Genomic DNA, 19212 nt, shown 5'->3' on the forward strand with positions numbered 1-19212 from the left:
AAGGAAGTTCTGAAATAAGAATAGCACAGTCACGTTTTTGTCATTTGAAGGCAGCGCAATACCTTTATCTACATATTTTATTCTCGCATGTGCATATATAGCTACGTTACGTTCGACTTTTAAGGAAAATATCGCTTACTCATTGTTAAATACTGTCATTATCAGCTTTAACATTTTTATTCGTTTCAGTGTTTATTTTGTTACCCGCAGGACATTTTATTTTGAAAAGAACGAAGCATACATCTTCAAGTTCTGTCGAGTGTGAACATATTAACTTTTCTTCCAAACACACGTGTATACTCGCAGGTATACATGTATTTATTATATAGGAATGGAAATATTTACGGTAATAACAAACGTTTTTAGTATATAATTAATTAAGATTTTCTCGCAATTAATTTATGGTATATTATCTTAATGTATTGATTATAATTATTAAAAAAGTAACATAAAATCCCGATAGTATATGATTCGATATTTGCAATATATATTCCTATCATATTTAATAACTTCAAGAATGCCCAAATTTTAAACAGTTAAATCTTCTTTTCGCGATTTGCATGACTCGTGATTTCCTAATAGGAAAGGTGTATCAAAATCATCCCATCGTGTGAAACCTGTATAACGCAAACAGGTATCCTGGCGACAGGAGGGCGATTCTATCAGGATCGCATCCCTCGCGAGCAATTTCTCGTGCGGGGTGTAGGCGCGTAAGCGACCTGTCCGCCTTCATGCATCCTTGATCCGGAAATATGCTTCGCGTTTGAGGCAATTACGGGCATTAGCGTGGGTGCCGCTGCGGCTTTAATTTGACTCGCATCTGTCTCGCTTCGGCGCTTTTGAACTTCCCAAATACGCGACGCTCTCTTTATCTCGACAATAATTTTCTCCGTCGTTATTATGTAACGTATGCGCGTATGCATTTGACACGTGAAATAAAAAGTATGTCGTATAATAACTTATAATCTTTATTAAATCCAAAAAATATAATAATCTTATTTTACATAAAACTCGGATAGATAATTATAAAATAGCTTTTAATATCTAAATTTGCAGTAATATTTAGTTTTAAATAAAATTATAAATCGAATTTTGGCTTCTGTGATGATTTAGAATAAATTATAACATTGTAATATTGTTTAATTCATCATAATTTAATTTTTAAATAAATATTGAGTGAATTGAGCTCCTTTTAGAAAAAAAATGATAAAAATATTTGTTGTAAATAAACAAACCTAATGTATAAATAAATTTGTCAGATAAAATTAGAGACAACATACTTCGAGGTAAAAAGGTGAATGTAAAAGATGGTTTTTGACTTTCACTTGGGGATGATAGCTCGAACTTTGCCCGAGAAGGCTGACGCACTATCTACGTCACTGTCACCTTATTTGCTTGTGCCAAAAAATTATAGTAAACTATCTGCTCGTAAATCTGTTTTTAATCAGAAAAAAATGCTACATTTTTTAATAATTCCTTTCCGAATTTAATAATGACGTAAACTGTCTTATAAATTAAATTTTTGTCTCAGCACTTTTTAGCCTAAAAAACTATCATTCTAAATATTCAAAACTCTGATTCTGTAATGTTGGAAAATTAATAAAACCAATATTAACACGGAATTTTAAAAAATGGATTAAATTTTTGACACAGATTATTATTTTATTTTAATGTAATTTTTACGAGATTTAATTAAATGATTAATATATGAAAATATTCAATCTTAGAACTTAAGTTTTTATTTTATTCAGAAGAAATTTTATCCGCCCCTATTGTTGATGCCGAAACCTAGATTGTGTTACGTCACCGCTCCTATTGTTACGTAATGTTACATCGTTATAACCATCGTCATAATCGTTTATGCGCGATTACGCGTTATGACGTCGCGAAGATGGGATGCTTCGCGTGCCAGGGTCGCAGGATTTTCCAGGAGCGCGTCCGATTTCCTACCTTTGTCGTAAAGAGATTCGTATTTGGTTCTTATATTTAAGATTGTCTTAAGTACAATTTTAAGATGTTATTAACCAATCACAGAGCCGTATTAGCATATCTGAAGATATTACTTAAGACAGTCTTGAAATAAGATCTGACTATGAATACCAGCCATATACTACGTTTACGCGAGCGTTACTTCTGTAGTAACTTACGATAATTCCTTCGCGTAAACGGGATTTTGTAGTAACTTACGATAATTTACTCCGCGTAAACGAGTGATATATCGTAAGTTACTACAAAAGTAACGCTCGCGTAAACGTAGTAATAGATATCTACATAATATTATCCTTCGATTAGAATTAGGGCTATAAAGATAGCTTACAGATCTTCAACTCGGATTTTCATTGGATCTTCAACATCTTGAGATAAAATAATTAAAATGCAGTTTAGAAAACAGTAAAAAAGATATGGAATATTTAATTCTAAATAAGGTCTCAGTGTGAAGAGAAATGGGACATTTCTCCAAGTTCTATTACAGCGAATCTATGTATTATAAAGAGAGGAAAATTAATAAAAATTATACTTAATGGTTGAAGAACTGTTGTGAGTGTTTTACACGTTACAAACTGAAATGTTATTCGTTATTTACGTTTATTTTTTTTTTACACAAGAATGATTTGGAGGGTTAAATAAATGAATATTTAGGCTCTGGTGCGCGTATGTCATCGAAAATGCTCGGGTCGGGTTCGTCATCGGGATCGAATTCTATGCTCATTGGATCGATCATAGGAGGTGGTTGGGGAACCCTGGGTTTCGCGGACGGTGCTGGTCGCATCAGACAGGCCTCCAGTCTTTCCCTCACGCACTTTTTCTCACCCGTCGCATCTATTACGGACGCAGTTTTCCCCGCGTATCGCATTATGGCATCTATATTTTCTTCGTACTCCCGAAGCTACATTTAGCAAATAAAACAGCGAAATAATTTTAATTAAAAATTTAAAAGTTGTAAAACTTTTTCTTTTAAAAAAACATAATGCTTCAAAAACGCGCGTGTATATGTGTAAAATAAAAAGTATAATTATAAATCGACATATATAAATACAATTTACATCTAAAAGATAAGAGAGATTTAAAAACACGGTTTAACCGTTAATAAAAAAGATTTATAATTTGTAAGATATGTTTTTCCAACCAGAGAATAAAACAAAGTATTATATTTATATGAGTATCTTGAGCGAGAATATTTTGGAAGGTAATGTGGTATAGTTACATCTTGTTCGATGATGTCTTTGTAATCATTGGAATAAACATCTAATTTAGAATCTGGATCCGTCGCCGAAGACTCGCACGATGTGAGATCGTGCTCGCTTTTAGTAATAATGTCGCATCGACGATTCAAAGAACTTTCTCCGCACATTTGTACGTCCATTTTTAGGACAATTACTCTTAATGTAATTTTGAAAATCGTAATTATGATAGTATTATGGGATTTCTGTGGAATTGTAGCTACTTATGAGATTTACCTATTGGGTGGCGTAGATATCATATCCAAGAGTTTGAACTCCTCCACAGTTTTAGGGTAACCTATCAAAATCCATCCTCTCTTGAGACAGTCATTCTCGAGTACATATTGCTGGAAATAATGACGATGCCAGTGACCGTGACAAATTAATTTTATATTTCTCAGCAAGCTATTATCACACCTCAATTATTTGTACTCGCGCTTCTAACTTTACTTTCTCTTTACATTTGTGCTCGCATAATCGCAGCATTTCGCCTAAAGCCGTCTCTCGCAAGCATGCTTGTTCCAAAATATTATCAAAGTCAACTGCAAAAATATATAACGTATTTCTGTTCAAAATATTATCGTTAGAAACAAATCTGTCTACTAAAAATCATCACTGATAAAGAAAGAATAAAATATAATATTACAAATATACAATGTATCTTCCTAATAAAATGTTATATCTAACATCTCTGTAGAATAAATATATTAACAAGTTACTAGAAACGCAAAAATATTATATATGCATATATATATATATATATATATATATATATATATATATATATATATATAGGTTTTTCCCCGCTATCCGAAAGTAAAGCGTTCCTGTATATGAAACTTTTTATAAGCGAAATTATGTAAAGTGAATAAGCAATTACTATTAATTTATATGGGACTTCTTTTGTAAGAGCGAAAATCTTCTTTGGATTCCTTTCAATTAGCGAAAATTTATAAATGTAGGTTTTTTTGTAAAAGCAGAGCAGTGTAAAGCAAACTTTAAAAAAACGGGGAATATCTGTACATACATATATACACACATTACCATAAACAAGATTAAATCTCTCAGATATATGTTTTGCCAAAGAACGACGACCTGATCCTTGAGGACCTATGAGAGCGATACGAAAAAGCGATGGAGCTCCATAATGTTTTCTTCTAACTTTTATTAATGTCGCGCAATCTTTGCCCAGTCCGTGAATTGTCTTAGTGCCAGCTTCAACTTCCTAAAGTGAAATTTTTTAATAATCTCATAACAAAATTAATGGCATTTAATATAGAATTGATTAATTACCACTTTCGGGTAGTTTATAAAATAACTGCAAAATAAAAATTTATTTTGTTAAAATATTATGTATAATATTAACATATTATTAATATGTTAATAATATATTAATAAATGCTATATTAACTTAGTAATAATATTATAAATAAATATTACAAAGCCAAAGAACCACAACTAACAATTAAAAGATTAGCATAAGCTTCACGTAGACCTTGAAGAGTCTTCTTATAATCGTATTGTTTTGCATCTTCTGAAAATAAATAAAATTTACAATAGGATAAGTTAGAAGCAGTCATAATTTTACATAAAAAATGTAAAAATTAATATTTAACATTTGCAATTCTTTCAACAATCGAAACAATTCTTTTAATTTGACTTTTGTTCGATATCTTTGTATGTTTTATATTTTATAAATATATTAATACAATTAATATGAAAAAAAATATTAATAATATCATTAATCTAAAGAATGTTATGATTTATGGTTACAGAGAGAACGAGTTTTGTAAAAATGGAGATAAATCTGAATGGATTTGAAAGAAATGACAAGATTAATAATACTGGTCTATCCAGTAAGTATATACTTTTTTCTTGAATCTCGTCTTCTGCACACGGTGGTATAATCTGTATCACGTGTGTTGGTATTATGCCGACACGTTGCATTGCACGTGCTTCCTTTTTATTCCTCGGTATATCTGTACAGCAGATTATGTATTTACGAGAAAAATAAAGAAAGAAATTTAGTTACATTTTTTAGTTACACTTTTCTTATAGTAGGATTTATAATAGTTGTTCCAATGAGACAGTGCAGCTTTTCAAAATAATCCAAAATCAACCTTTATTTAACATAATGAATAATCAAAAAACGGAATAATCAATGTACGTAAATTACCGACTAATGCCCATCCAGATTCATGAAGTATTCCCGACATTAACATTCTCTTTAGCCTTATCGCGATCTCATTAGCATCATAGCAACGACATGTGTTCTAAATATATTATAACAAACATTTGGTATAACATTAAAAAAGAGGAATCCTTGCAACTTCCTAAGACATTGTAGGAGAAGTAGATAAATTGGTAACAGCATACTTCAGTAGAAGATAAAGTATAAAGGTCCTCTAGAGTGACAGGACAAATACCAGTTTCTTCCTGTAGAATTTTCGCGAGAGTTATTTTATCTATGCCGACAGAGAAAAAATTCCTTTTCATTAATTTTTAGAATAATATGTAGGTACACATATTAGAGATGTTCTTAAAATAAAAGTGATTGGTTTATTACATTTTATAAATATGATTATTGCTAAATATATGAATGTAATGGAGGTAGTTCCTTATAAGAATATATCTTATAATATATGCAATTAATTATATTATTGTTGACCATGCTAACGGAATACCGAAGCTCGGAGGAGCTATAAGGATAACTCTGGGAATATCTCGCTTTCGTACAATATGTTGGACGCATTGTTTTGTAAATATTATTGGGTCTTCTGGCTGCTGGATCAGTAATTGCGTCACCAATTCCTATAAATTTTTTATGATATAATGCAATGCATTAAATAATATAATGTGATATAATAATAATATAATATAATGTAAAATGCAGCACACTTATATATGTAACATAATTAATCTCAATGAAATATTTGAGTGCAGTAAAATGACGTAATTCAATTACATAAAAGAATTCATATAATCTGTGTTTTTCTATGTAGGGCACGAAATCCGGCGGAATGGTTAATAATTGTCTTGTTCCTCCTTCAAAGTCGCTCATATTTCACGATTTTTATGGTTAATTAATAATATAGTGTTATTTAACGTATGTATCATAATGCGTTTGACACACGTTTGACATATTTAATTAAATTTAAGCAGTACGCGACTTTCAGTTGTATGTACATACATATGTTTTCGAAAACTATTCGCTTGTTTTATCATGTTATACACAGCCTGCGTTTGTTTATTCCCATTAGGAGCTATTCGGAAAATAAAATATATAAAGGTGCCTTTTCATGCTGACGCTCGACGCTTGATTTGGGCGTCAAAACTGGTCACGTGACCAACTTCATCGATAAGAAGGCGAAATAGCATCAGATATGCGAGCGTCAAAACAAGCAATTGACTGAAATGAGCGTCAAGCGTCAAAGCTGAACACAGTTGAGCTTTTGCCATTTGACGCTGGAATTAAAAAGACTATCACGTGACCTATCACGTGATCAAGTTTGACGCCCAAATCGAGCGTCGAGCGTCAGCATGAAAAGGCACCTTAATACACATAACGTGTATTATATAGATTTTATTTTCCCAATAACTCCCAATGTGAATAAACAAACGCAGGCAGAATGTTATTAATTCAGAGAGGAACTATGATTTTCAGAAAAAGATAATAAAAATTGCAAAAACAGTTTTAAATATAAAAACATAAAAAATTATTGCATTGTTTATTAGATTATAAATGCGAAATTATCTACTAATTAAAAGCCCTTATTTTTTTTTAAACAAAATAGTGAAAATGCAAAATTATATTTTACAAAAATCAAATAATCAATCATCATCAATCATAGAAAAAAATATTTCCAATACTGACATGTTTTGTAATATCTGAAAAAAATATTTTTGCAGCAAATAGTGTTGTGTGAAAGTACAGACAAAGCTTCAGTTTGAGCCACAATAACTGAATAAAATGTATCATTTTCGTATAATCCAGTTCACACACATTAGATATGTACAATTTAATTATATTATACATATACAATTATATACAATTGACAATTTTCGCGACAGTATATATCATTTTGTACATAATTCTTAGCGTTATATTATTACATTTTTACACGAATAAATTTAAATTTCTTAAAATTATAAAGTAAATTAATTTTTGAGAAAAACTATTTTATAATTGACAACAATTGGCTATCAGTGTTGTGACAATTCGAATATTGATTTTGGTCGGATTAATTGTCAAGACGTTTCGACCATGGGTTTTGGTCATTATAAGTTGATGTAAATGATGTAATTTGAAGCTTATATATAAGCATCGTAATTTAAATAATTAAATTTATTGCGAAAAATATTACCCTGGCTGAGGTAATATTTTTTGCAATAAATTTAATTATTTAAATTACGATGCTCTTATATATAAGCTTCAAATTACATCAATTTATAATGACCAATGGTCAAAACGTCTTGGCAATTAATCCGACCAAAACCAATGGTCGAATTGTCACGACACTGATAGCCAATCGTTGTCGATTATAAAATAAAGTATTGGCGAAATTTTTGTTCATTGTTGAATCACACCCTCCCGCTTTATTCCTACCTATACCCGTAAGCTTACTTATTCCTACCTAATTTTCTTACAATTATATTAATTAAAATATTAAGATATTTCCTTCTATTATCGAAAATCACCCAGCACATATCCCTACCTATCCGTACCCTTGCTTATTCGGTTTTCTTATATACCTCTCTACTCGATTTTTATCTAATTTTTACCCGTATTCCTACCTATTCATATCTCTATCTAGTATACCTTAATAGTTACAACCGCGATTACCCGAAATCAGAAAAGAGTAGGTACGTGAATTTTGTTTTAAATTGGGAACATTTAGAAGTTTTATTAGAAGTTTAATTTACGCGGGATAAAGATTTTTAATTCGAGACGGCATCTTCCCGTCTTTGATTTCGTGCAATCGCACGTATACAATAAAATCTTATAAGCTTACATTTACCTATATTTTGTATATTTCGATTGGTGTTGTACACCAACCTACCTTGTAAGATCCTCTTATTCTTCTTTCTTCTGGCCAGCTTTTGTAGTATCTGGCCGTATTCTGGCTTCATATAGCCAGAAATACTTTTTTTGCTAGCGGCTAATCATCGCCAGCAATAAGCGTACGATTTTACGCTTTTATATGATGCACGAAACACGAACGCGTCACGAAGAGACCACATTAATTAAATCGATTAAGTACGAAATTAACAATTAATAATAACAATAGTAACTTCATTAACTTATGAATTAATTTCGTATTTTTTTTTATGATGCGCGTTTATTCGTAGCAATTGAAATATACATTTAGTAATTAAAATACATATCGAATCGAAACAAATCTGAAATTGAAAAAAATCTCTATGTCGACAGCCAGCGTTTTGATCACGATTATTATATTGAACTTTTAATATAAAACTTTACGATATAAACAATAAAAATTTAATTCAAAAATAAACAAATAAAAATTGCTAGATTCATTGCGCCATTCAATATAACCTAAAGCCCATATGCGTATTTTCATCGATTCGAACGATTCGTTACAGAATCTCACCTCAAAAGCCTGCATGCAGAGATGAGAAATTCAGGAGAATGACGTAAGATCCGGAAGGGATAATAAATTTCCCACATAATTAAAAGTGATAAAAATATTTTTATATTTCGCAAATTATTAAAATTACTTTTCGTTTATATTATTTCAAAATCATTTTTAAGCGATGTAAAACTGATTGATTCTAAAATAATTACTAGAAAAAAATGTATTTTATAACAAAATATATATTAGATCTCACGTCATATAACTACTTTATGTCATATAACTGATACAAAATCCAGTTATATAAATCACTACGTATGAATAAGCTATAACAGTTAGGCTAAAGTCACTTATATAAAGTTTAATCCTGAATAAATATTTGGAAAAGGGTGAGTGGACATAACACAATATTTATTATACTGTAATAATAATTTGTCAAAATTATGATAATATTATATTACTTATTCGAATTATTTTTTGCTAATTTTTTATTTAAGGAGATCCTGCAGTGACTGGCGAACTTCCTCGATGTCGATAATGTCAACCTTTCTAATTTTGTTTTCCCTATATCTGTCTTTGTCTAACGAAATGACATCTGTCCTTTTTTCGATTGCTCGCCATTTCTCGCAAGATCCGGCAACTACTGTTGCTGCTCTTCTTGTCATTTGCATCCGTATTTGCATTACTAAAATAATTTTTCCATGGATCTTTTTTTGTACGCATTGAATCTTACTTCTACTTGCACGATATTATTCCTACATGTTTTCCCAAGGGCAGATGATAAAAATTATGTATGTATAAACCGCAGAATTTTTGTTTTAAGCAAATATTGTCGTCAGGTGACAGCTGCGTATGTGCCCAAATAAGTAATATTTTTAATTTTTTGGTGTTTTTGATATAAAATCGCGTTTTCTACCCTAGATTTTTGTGCGTACTTTAATTCTAGACCAAAAATTTGCAATTCTGTAAAGCCAATTAAAAGTTCCATCGAAAAATGATAATGTCGGTAAATCATACGGCTGCAGGATCCCCTTAATTATAATTTTTTATTTCCTTTATTATATACATATATATATATGTATAAACATGTACAAATACTTTATTCTTTTTCTTTGCTTTCTTTTCTGATTATGAAATATAAACATTATGAGTAAATTTAAGTAATAACAGTAAATTGAAAACATTTTTACTTGTCTAACTTCTATTTGTCCCTTTATCCTCTAATTTTTTAATTTTTATATTTGCAAAAAATATGAAATATATAATATATATGCATAATAAACATAATATTTCATAAATGATATACATCATTCTAATATTAACCAAATAATATTCCTAATTAATATAATTATTAATAAATAATATTCCATTATGTCCTCCCTAAATGATATTTCCAATTTTCCAAAAAATTCGGCCTTTGTACATATAGTGTGCGGATACGAATACATTCTCATGTCTGCGTATGCATACTAAATTAATAACTAAATGAATGGACGCAAAATATATACAATAATAAAAAGGCATCCAGGATTAACTTATCCTAATCTGTTTCTAACTTATCCATTTTGAGGCAACAAATGTATGGAATGCTTTATAGTCTTTATACTTATAAGCAACATCTTTATATTGTTATCATATTGCACACATGCATCCAGATATATTACATATTATTATATATAATGGTATTATATATATATATATATATATATATATATATATATATATATATATATAATATATCCTATATATGTTTGATAAATTGCCATTCGTTACCTCAATAAAAAAAGGGAATTCATCACTCACCAACCCCGATGCACAACAGCGGAATTATATCTGCCACGTAGCTACGTTGATTCTGTAATGAACAAAAATATTGAGAAAGCTATAGGATAAAACACACTTTTCTAAAAAAAAAATTTCAATAAAATCTATACTGGTCAACCGATTTTAATAAAATTTGAGGAGAACATACTTTCTATGATACTCTATTTGTGTGAAAAATTTCAACCCGGTATCTAAAAAATTGTAGAAATAGATGCGTGTACAAAAAATCCGTACATACACACACACATACATACATACTTCCGGACATTTTTTACTAATACGATTTTTCGACATTTTAGAACATTCTAAACCTATTTCCATCAAAATCTCGAAAAATTTTTTTTCACCATTACAAAGCTTCCTCTATGAGGAAGCAATATAAAATTTATATTAAAACAGTGTTCAAAGAACCTAATGTTTTAAAAGACAATTTTTATGAGCATTAAACATTTTATTTATTATTTAATTAGATATTTATTTAAATAATTACATATTTTCCGAAAAAGATCTTTACACACAAGGATCAATTTTAATAAAATATTTAATTACTCTTTTTCTTCTAACTATTATTTCTAAATCATGGTGAAATGAAACGACTCGAGAATAAACAGGAAAAAATTACACTTAAAATAAAATACAATATTTTACAAATAAAAAATAATATTTACCGCAAAGTTGTTCCACTGGTGCCCGATGCCTCTCCCAGGCCTCCTCCTCCTTTATTTTAATTGTCATATTCGAAAATGTAACGATTTCGAGCGGCACTCCCGAAAATGCGACGGAACGAACTGTTTATACAATCAGCGGCGATTGTGTTTAGTTGCTTCGTTCTTCGATAAAAGCGAAATAGCCTGTAAAAGATAAGATTACGCGTACACGGAAAAAAAAATAATGTTGAATCAACAAAATCAGCGTAGTTGAAATTGATTTTATTGATTCAATAACATTGATGATTCAATATTGATATTCCATGATTTTGATTTATTAATTAAAATCTTTCTCTTAATAACATAGAACAGTTAAAAAATGTTATTGTCTCAATTTTATATTTACTTATCTTAAACAAATAAATATTTACTTTGATTAAATATAAAGTTAATCAATTTGTGTTATGTAATTGAATAAATACTATTAATTTAATTATATTTTTGGTTGCACGAAAAACAAAAATATGTTGAAGCAACAATATAAATCTAATTAGAATTCATTTTATTAATTCAATAATATTATTAATCAAATTAATATATATACCATGCTTTTATTTCATCAATTGAGATCTTTCTTTCAATAGCGAGAAATATTTGAAAAATTCATTATATCAGTGTTATGTCAATTATATATTTACTTTCTTCTACTACATAAGTACTTATTTTGATTAAATAAGTACTTACTTTAATTAAATATAAAGTTATTAAATTTTTATTATGGAATTGAATAAATTCAGCCTATTCAACTAAATTTTCTGTCGATTCAATCACATAAAATAATTAATAATATTTAACATTATACATCAATTTTGATATTATTAATACAAGTACATCATTTTGTTAATTTGATTAAATATGACGTCAATTGAGATTTTTCCTTCAATAGCGTAGAATATTTGAAGAGAATTTATTGTATCAATTGTGTCAACTGTATGTCTACTTCCTTCTAATAAATAAACACTTATACTTTGACTAAATATCTCCCAACCAAATAATATATTATTTGGTTACTATAAATGTGATAAGCGTTTTCACCGCTAGGCGGCTGCTAAATTCGTAAGTCAAATTCGACCAGAGATCGTATATAAGACCTCACGGCGAAAGCGTCTATCACTCGCAGTGTACACATCATTGAAGTCAACCGACTACAACATATCACATATAAATAAATAAATAAATAATAAATAAATGTTTAAGACATTTTTTTGGATCAACTCCAAATGGAATTCATATGAGTAATGCATATTATTGTTTCATTTAAAAATCTTGTCGGATCAACTTTATATGAAATTTGTACGAGTAATGCATTACGTTGTTTTATTTAAATTTTTTGTTCGATTAAGTCGAAATGGAATTCATGTGAGTAATACACATTATTGTTTTATTTTTAAATCTTGTGTTTGATCAATTTTGTATGGAATTCGTATGAATAATACATATAATGTTTCAATTAAAATTCTTGTTGGATCAACTTCTTATGTAATTTATGTAAACACTGTATAATACTGTTTTATTTTAAATTCATGTGGAATCAACTTCGTATGGTAGTTACATTATCATTATGTTTCATTAATTCAAAAATCATGTATTTTTCTTTTAACAAAATGTGTTGTATTAAAATTTAACCACAAATTATGTTAAATTAACTAAATGATGTTTGTGGCAGCCCGTGACGTCGACGTTTAATTGAAACAAGTAATTTTTTTTTATTCAACAATATTTTTTTTCCGTGTATGTTTAAGTCGGTACTCTACTGTGAGTTTAGATATATAGGGATACAAGTACGCGAGAATAATGCTATAGTTGAAAGGGTTATAGAAAGCGGATAAAGTACGCGTCGCGTGTGATTAACTTCGAGAGCATCGTACAAGGTGTGGTAAAGCCGCGCGGTCATTATATTCTAGTGATTACAAGTAATCACGTTTAATTGTAATCAATATTTTGTTTGTTTTAGAAAGCAAATATGAGTGCCATGAAAAAATAGCAATGCGGAAAGAAAAGAAGAGCCGAAGCCGAGGAAGCGGCCAGATGTAACAGATCGCGAAGTGAGCATTTTATATATAATCTATTTTATTATATTAATTGTTAGTGATGGAAATAATTATTCATTTGCGCAGCATATCGCTTTCAGATCACAATATAATAATGTATTGAATGTTTAATAAATATATACAATGTCTAATAAATAAAATATATTTTAGATTATATTTTAAAGTTTTTATAAATATTTAATAAATTATTTATGATATAATTAATAATAACAAATATATGTATATATAAAATATTTCTAAATATTAATTAAAATTTATATAATCGCTGATATAATCTTGATATCATAATTAAATTATATCAGAATTATATCAGATTTTTTTTTTTTTTTATCAAATTTTATGCAAGTTGATATCTAAATAAAGAAGCATTTTTATTAAAATGTTATTCTTGTATTAAAAATTTGTTGAAATTATGAATAAAATGATACTTGCAAAAGTTATTCTTCCATTTTTATTTTAAGCATGTGTTTCTTTTAAATCTGTTCCCCCAAATATTCGCCCAAAATTAAGTATTTCATAAATTAATGCAAGCAAGCTATATGTATGTCTATAAATATTTTTTTGAATATGTGTTATAAAATAGAAGCATTATCTTTTTTATAAAAACAAGAAATCCATATTTATTTTAGTCATTATTTTTATTTAAATATTTTCGTATGTTACAGATTAATGTTGTATATAACTCCTCTGTTGTGTGTGATGTGAGTAAAAAAAGGGTTCAGATGGAAAAACCCTCGAGAAGGCTGAGGAAGCTTAGGAAAAATATCGGGCCCCATTGGAGCAACTTCGTGGTGAGCATTATTGCTTACTTGCATAAAATTAGTCGTTTTATTTCGATGATGTAAAAATAATAAGAAAAAAAATTAATCTAAAATTTTATAAAAATTTATCTTATGTTAATCCTTTTTTAAAAATGTATAATTATTTTAATAGAGGTATTTAATAAAAACCCATTAAGAAATTCTATATAAGAATTACACACATGTTCGAAAAGTATTTATAAATACAAAAGAAACACATGCTTAAACTTATTTAATATCCTTTTCTCTGTAAGAGAATAGTTTTTATTTTTATTTTACATATATAAATATCTTGTACTAATTCTTTTTGTAAAAAAGAAATCTGTAGAAACGCTTGATATTTTTAAAATGTCACTATTTTATTTTTAATGCAACTTTCTTTCTTATTCTTTATTTCAGCAACTTTAATCAAATTGTAATCAATGGACAAACTAGGTTTATAACAAATAAAATAAAATAATATAATGTGAGATCTTATAAATTATTCGTCGCGAAACAGAGGAATTTTTTTAAATATAATTATTATTATTTGTATTAAAATTTTACTGTTAATAAAGATATTTGATTTTAAATTAATATATGTATATATATATATTTTTTTTTTTAATATGTTGTTGCAAATAACTTAATAATACCATGAACAATGTAATAAGGAAATACATGCTCGACATATAAAAGCACAGGTATATTGTGCGATAAAATGAAAATGTTATCACGATATTTATGCGTCTAAGATAGCGGTAAAAAGTTTCTCGCGCTAACTTCGCGTGCCAAGAGAGACGCGGCATCGCTAATTGATCCGCGCGATAAATCTTTGGCCGCGAAACAATAAGGCTTTCAAAATACGCGTTCGAACGAATTTTCAATATCCGAATCTATACGATCTTCGCGATAGGTCTAGTTTACACCGATTGTTTGGTACGCGTACCAAGTACTATATTCGTATTAGATCCGTATCAAATCTCGGTATAACACCGATATAACCCGAGATTTAATAGAGATTTGATATACGGATGTAGTACTTGGTACGCGTACCAAACGTTCGCCGGTCGGTGTAAATTAGGCCATAGATATTCCAACAGATGTTAAATGTAAAGTTAATGCGTAAGTATATTGTACTTGCCAATTGAAGACATCGCAACCTCACTACGTGTTCCGCTCGCAATAACTTCACGATTATGCTTTTTGCGAGGAGAAAATATTATATGCTCGCCTTTTTGTTGTCATTTTGTATTCTATTTTGTATTCTAGGCGTATTAACATTTTTGTCAGGTACCCGCGATATTCGCAACATTGGAAAATACGATCGTCACTTTCGCGTCGCTGCCCGTGCGACGCGCCTTCGACCGAACGCAACAAGTATCGCGAAATACGTATTTTTACAAATTATACCCGATATATACCCGAACGCTCTGAATGTATACTACACGATAGGTGCTGCAGTAAATAATGAATACGAAGTTAATAAACGCTATACTGTTACCAATTGAACGAGTCGCGAAGCCGGTCATTCCAGCCGGAGCTGTTCCGTCGATCCGACGCGACGATCCGTCCCGCGCGGCGTTCTGCATTGAAATGGAATGAAAGGAGGGAGGTGATCAATATGGCGCCTATGGCGGAGACGCTTCGTCTCCATAGAGATAATAGAGTGCGCGAGCGAGCTGAAAAAGCGATATAGGAATAGAAAGAGAAAAGCTGCGCAGAATAGAAAGAGAAAGCTGCGCATGGGCACCTTCTGTCTTTGTTTCGCATGCGCGCGTAGACAAAGACAGAAAGGGCCTATATGCAGCATTCTTTTTCTATTCCTATATCGCAGCCTCCTCCGTGCTAGCATTATGACTCGCGCACTCTATTCTTATATCTCTATGTTCGTCTTCCGCGCGGTCAATTTCACGTAAACAGCGGCGCGGCGCGGCGCGGCAATTTCGATCCGGTATCATGTGACACTACGTGAATTAAATAGATAGCTAATAAAAGCGTACAGTTGATTAATCGAAAATACGCAATTAAATTTTAATATTGCACGTACAGTGTATACAGTAATTAAATTTATTAATATCGCAAAAATATATTATGTAAGATTACATTTTTAATAAATAGTCAATATATATCATATGCCTTTCGGGTATATCATTCAATACAGCTGCGATTCACTTATTTACACTTTATGTTCATAACTAATTTAATATTAATTTTTTAAAATTACAAACTTTTAAACGAAAAATGAAGATATTCCGAAGTTTCTTATTCTTGCTTTTATCGCCTGGGGTATTAGTTACCTAAATTATTTTGGAAACGCAGCAGAAACACTAGATAATACACTAGATAAAAATATTTACGAAACAGCCAAAATTTTTTTAATTAAGCATATTTGTATTTACTTTCGAATTTTTCTGATTAAAACAGGAAAACTGTAAATTGATGGTGCAGGTACTGCAGGTATATTAATTTGTTCTATTCATTCTGCTTGCAGCATTTACCGAGAGGGGGCGATAGTGCACAGCGACTGATTTTTGCACAAACTTGGTTGTTTACAGAGGGCAGCTCTTACTCAAAATAAAAGACGTTTGGTCAGTTTGGTGGCGTTTGGGTAGTACGATTTCGCGCCTCGCGCTTGCATTATTTTAAGGAGACAAGAGACAACAGAGACCCATCACGAGGTGCGCCACGATAAAGCCGATTTCTGAAGTGACGCTTAAATTTCCAAAATGGGTAAGAATATATTTATATTGTACTCGTGCTTCAGAATAAAATTGACGTGTATCATTTCCCTTTTTTTATGAAGCTAGCTACGAAGCTCTAAATCTAAGATGAGAGACAGAAGGAAGTTAAAATATGTCTCTTACATACATATATATATATATATATATGATAAGGTCTTCCTTCTATTTTTCAAATTGGAATGGAGTAGCATTAATTGTCATAACCTGAAATTCTATACATTGAATGGAAATTGATGTGTTTATAGGTAGAAAAAGAGGATTTCAGAGAGAGAGTAGTGACGATCTCTTCTTTGACTCCCAAGACCTTCCTGGTCCGAGCAGAGCCGGCGTATCGTCGCAACGACGTACTAGACTTTCGACCCTTACGGAATCACATATGAGCTCGCAGGATATAGCTAGCACATCGTCCCAACGACGTACTAGACCTTCGACCGTTACGGAATCACATATGAGCTCGCAGGATATAGCTAGCACATCGTCCCAACGACGTACTAGACCTTCGACCGTTACGGAATCACATATGAGCTCGCAGGATATAGCTAGCACATCGTCCCAACGACGTACTAGAACTTCGGCCCTTACGGAATCACATATGAGCTCGCAGGATATAGCTAGCACATCGTCCCAACGACGTACTAGACCTTCGACCCTTATGGAATCACATATGAGCTCGCAGGATATACCTAGCACATCGTCTCAACGACGTACTAGAACTTCGGCCGTTACGGAATCACATATGAGCTCGCAGAAAATGGAGGCAGAAAAGGACACGCAACTAATCAGTAGCGTAATAAGATATCTCTTTGCCGCAGATCGCAATAAACAGCCTATACAAAAAACGCATATCGTTAAAAATGTATTAGCTGGAAATAGCAAAATGTTCCGTTCGATTATAGACAAAGTGAACGATCAATTATCTGAGGTATACCTGTCTTTACAATCGTTATTTATGTAATTGCATGATTGTTCCACAAAGCAAACCGTTTTAAAAATAGAATTGTATTTATAAAGTTAAAATTTTAAACAAGTTGTGGTATTTAATAGGTATTTGGATACAATCTAATAGAAGTTGAAAACAATAAATACATAATGGTGAACGAAATAGAAAACGATGTTCCACACCTCACCTTCCGCGATAGCCATAAGCAGGTGCTGTTGTATCTTGTACTTGTACATATTTTTATGTATGGCGAATCGTGCAAAGAAGGTGATTTTTACTCTTTTAAATTTTGCATATTATAACAATAACACGTAATATATATCTTGTATAATATTAATTTGTTACAAAAATAAATTATATATTAAAATTTTTACAAGAAACTGTAATAATGTTGAAAAATAAGTGAAATATTTTCACAGAAGTACTATGGGACTTCTTTCGACATCTGGGTATTATAAATAATGATAATTTTCAACATGAATATTTTGGTGACGTTAATCAGTTGGTGACTGTGGTAAGCTAGCTATTAACAATCAACTAGAGTTTAGTTCAAAATCATAATTGATTTCTAAATGAGATTTATTTACGCACAGGAGTTTGTAAATCAGAGATATCTTGAGAGGGCAATGATAGATAAGTACGATCCAACGAAATTCGAGTATTCATGGGGATCTCGTGCGAAAAATGAGCTCACCTATCGTTCCGCCTTGACATTTGTCGGAGAGGTAAGCCCAAAAATATATATACTACATTTAATGGTATAACAAAGATGATAATTAACAATTTATATATTTAATATTTATCTTTATTAATATATATGAGTTTTCTTAAAGATTTAAATCTCATTATTTATTAAATTATTGTTTTTAATTTTATTCGTAATTTTCTAAAATTCAATTAAATTTCAAACAAATTTAATATTTGATAGAATTTTTTTCTATTTTATTATAAATGAAGCACACTGGTTGTTGTATGTAAATGATTAATATGTGAATTTCAGATATACGGTTGTCCTATAAATAAATGGAAATTGCAATACAAAGCTGTAGTTGAGGAAGACATAGAGTGAAAAGAAGAACAAGATGATTTACCTATATTTTCGCCGTGTTAAAAGAAGAAAGAAAAAAAGGACAACGTTACTCAAAGGGACAAAATTAAAATGCATAAATGTGTCGCGTGTGCGCACGTATGTTTTCTATTTTTCTATTTTTATAGTACAAAAACATTATAAAAACTTTTTTCGATACCAAAAAGATGTATTATAAGAGTATTTAAATAAAGTATAAGCAAAGTTAATTTAAGTTAAATTAGAATAAGAAAAGTTTAATTTCTCTATATATAAATTTATACTT

At 30.2% G+C, this 19212-nt stretch overlaps 2 protein-coding genes and 1 long non-coding RNA gene across 17 annotated transcripts in view; 1 reads left to right on the forward strand and 2 right to left on the reverse strand.

The window, feature by feature from the left end:
• LOC139815425 (non-structural maintenance of chromosomes element 3 homolog) overlaps positions 1-19161 on the forward strand; it is a 233773-nt gene extending 214612 nt beyond the window's left edge. For 8 of the 15 annotated variants that reach the window (XM_071782378.1, XM_071782401.1, XM_071782371.1 and 5 more), the window contains 9 exons: positions 4997-5077; positions 13301-13391; positions 14063-14188; positions 16671-16909; positions 17166-17842; positions 17965-18127; positions 18280-18374; positions 18454-18585; positions 18861-19161. In XM_071782378.1, the coding sequence (XP_071638479.1) occupies positions 16906-16909; positions 17166-17842; positions 17965-18127; positions 18280-18374; positions 18454-18585; positions 18861-18929 (1140 nt within the window). In that variant the 5' untranslated portion in view covers positions 4997-5077; positions 13301-13391; positions 14063-14188; positions 16671-16905 and the 3' untranslated portion in view covers positions 18930-19161. Of the gene's footprint in view, positions 1-4; positions 347-4996; positions 5078-13300; positions 13392-14062; positions 14189-16670; positions 16910-17165; positions 17843-17964; positions 18128-18279; positions 18375-18453; positions 18586-18860 lie in introns of those variants that run through there. The other 7 variants (XM_071782417.1, XM_071782442.1, XM_071782397.1 and 4 more) reach the window with 6 other exon arrangements.
• On the reverse strand, positions 1099-7471 carry LOC139816571 (adenylate kinase 8). Its single transcript, XM_071784176.1, has 12 exons — positions 6187-7471; positions 5880-6032; positions 5598-5657; positions 5398-5494; positions 5090-5200; positions 4662-4755; positions 4515-4539; positions 4266-4446; positions 3639-3763; positions 3459-3568; positions 3206-3380; positions 1099-2887 (listed from the first exon to the last, which is right to left on the reverse strand). Exons 1-12 carry the CDS (start codon positions 6280-6282, stop codon positions 2621-2623), a joined length of 1494 nt encoding a protein of 497 aa, XP_071640277.1. The 5' UTR covers positions 6283-7471; the 3' UTR covers positions 1099-2620.
• LOC139815587 (uncharacterized) lies at positions 7659-16664 on the reverse strand. The gene is made up of 4 exons (XR_011732761.1): positions 15681-16664; positions 11308-11490; positions 10619-10670; positions 7659-8621 (listed from the first exon to the last, which is right to left on the reverse strand). It is a non-coding gene; the product is annotated as an uncharacterized lncRNA (long non-coding RNA).
• Positions 19162-19212: the final 51 nt, after the last annotated feature.

The sequence above is a fragment of the Temnothorax longispinosus genome, chromosome 1 (assembly GCF_030848805.1).
Source record: "Temnothorax longispinosus isolate EJ_2023e chromosome 1, Tlon_JGU_v1, whole genome shotgun sequence".
NCBI lineage: Eukaryota > Metazoa > Arthropoda > Insecta > Hymenoptera > Formicidae > Temnothorax > Temnothorax longispinosus.

Excerpts from the sequence above, each read along its gene's own strand:
- LOC139816571 (XM_071784176.1), bottom strand. The coding sequence starts at position 6,282 with ATGAGCGACTTTGAAGGAGGAACAAGACAATTATTAACCATTCCGCCG. Across the intron at positions 5,495-5,597 it reads ATACTTTATCTTCTACTGAA|AACACATGTCGTTGCTATGA; the intron begins GTATGCTGTTAC and ends TAATATATTTAG. Across the intron at positions 2,888-3,205 it reads AAGACATCATCGAACAAGAT|CTTCGGGAGTACGAAGAAAA; the intron begins GTAACTATACCA and ends TGCTAAATGTAG.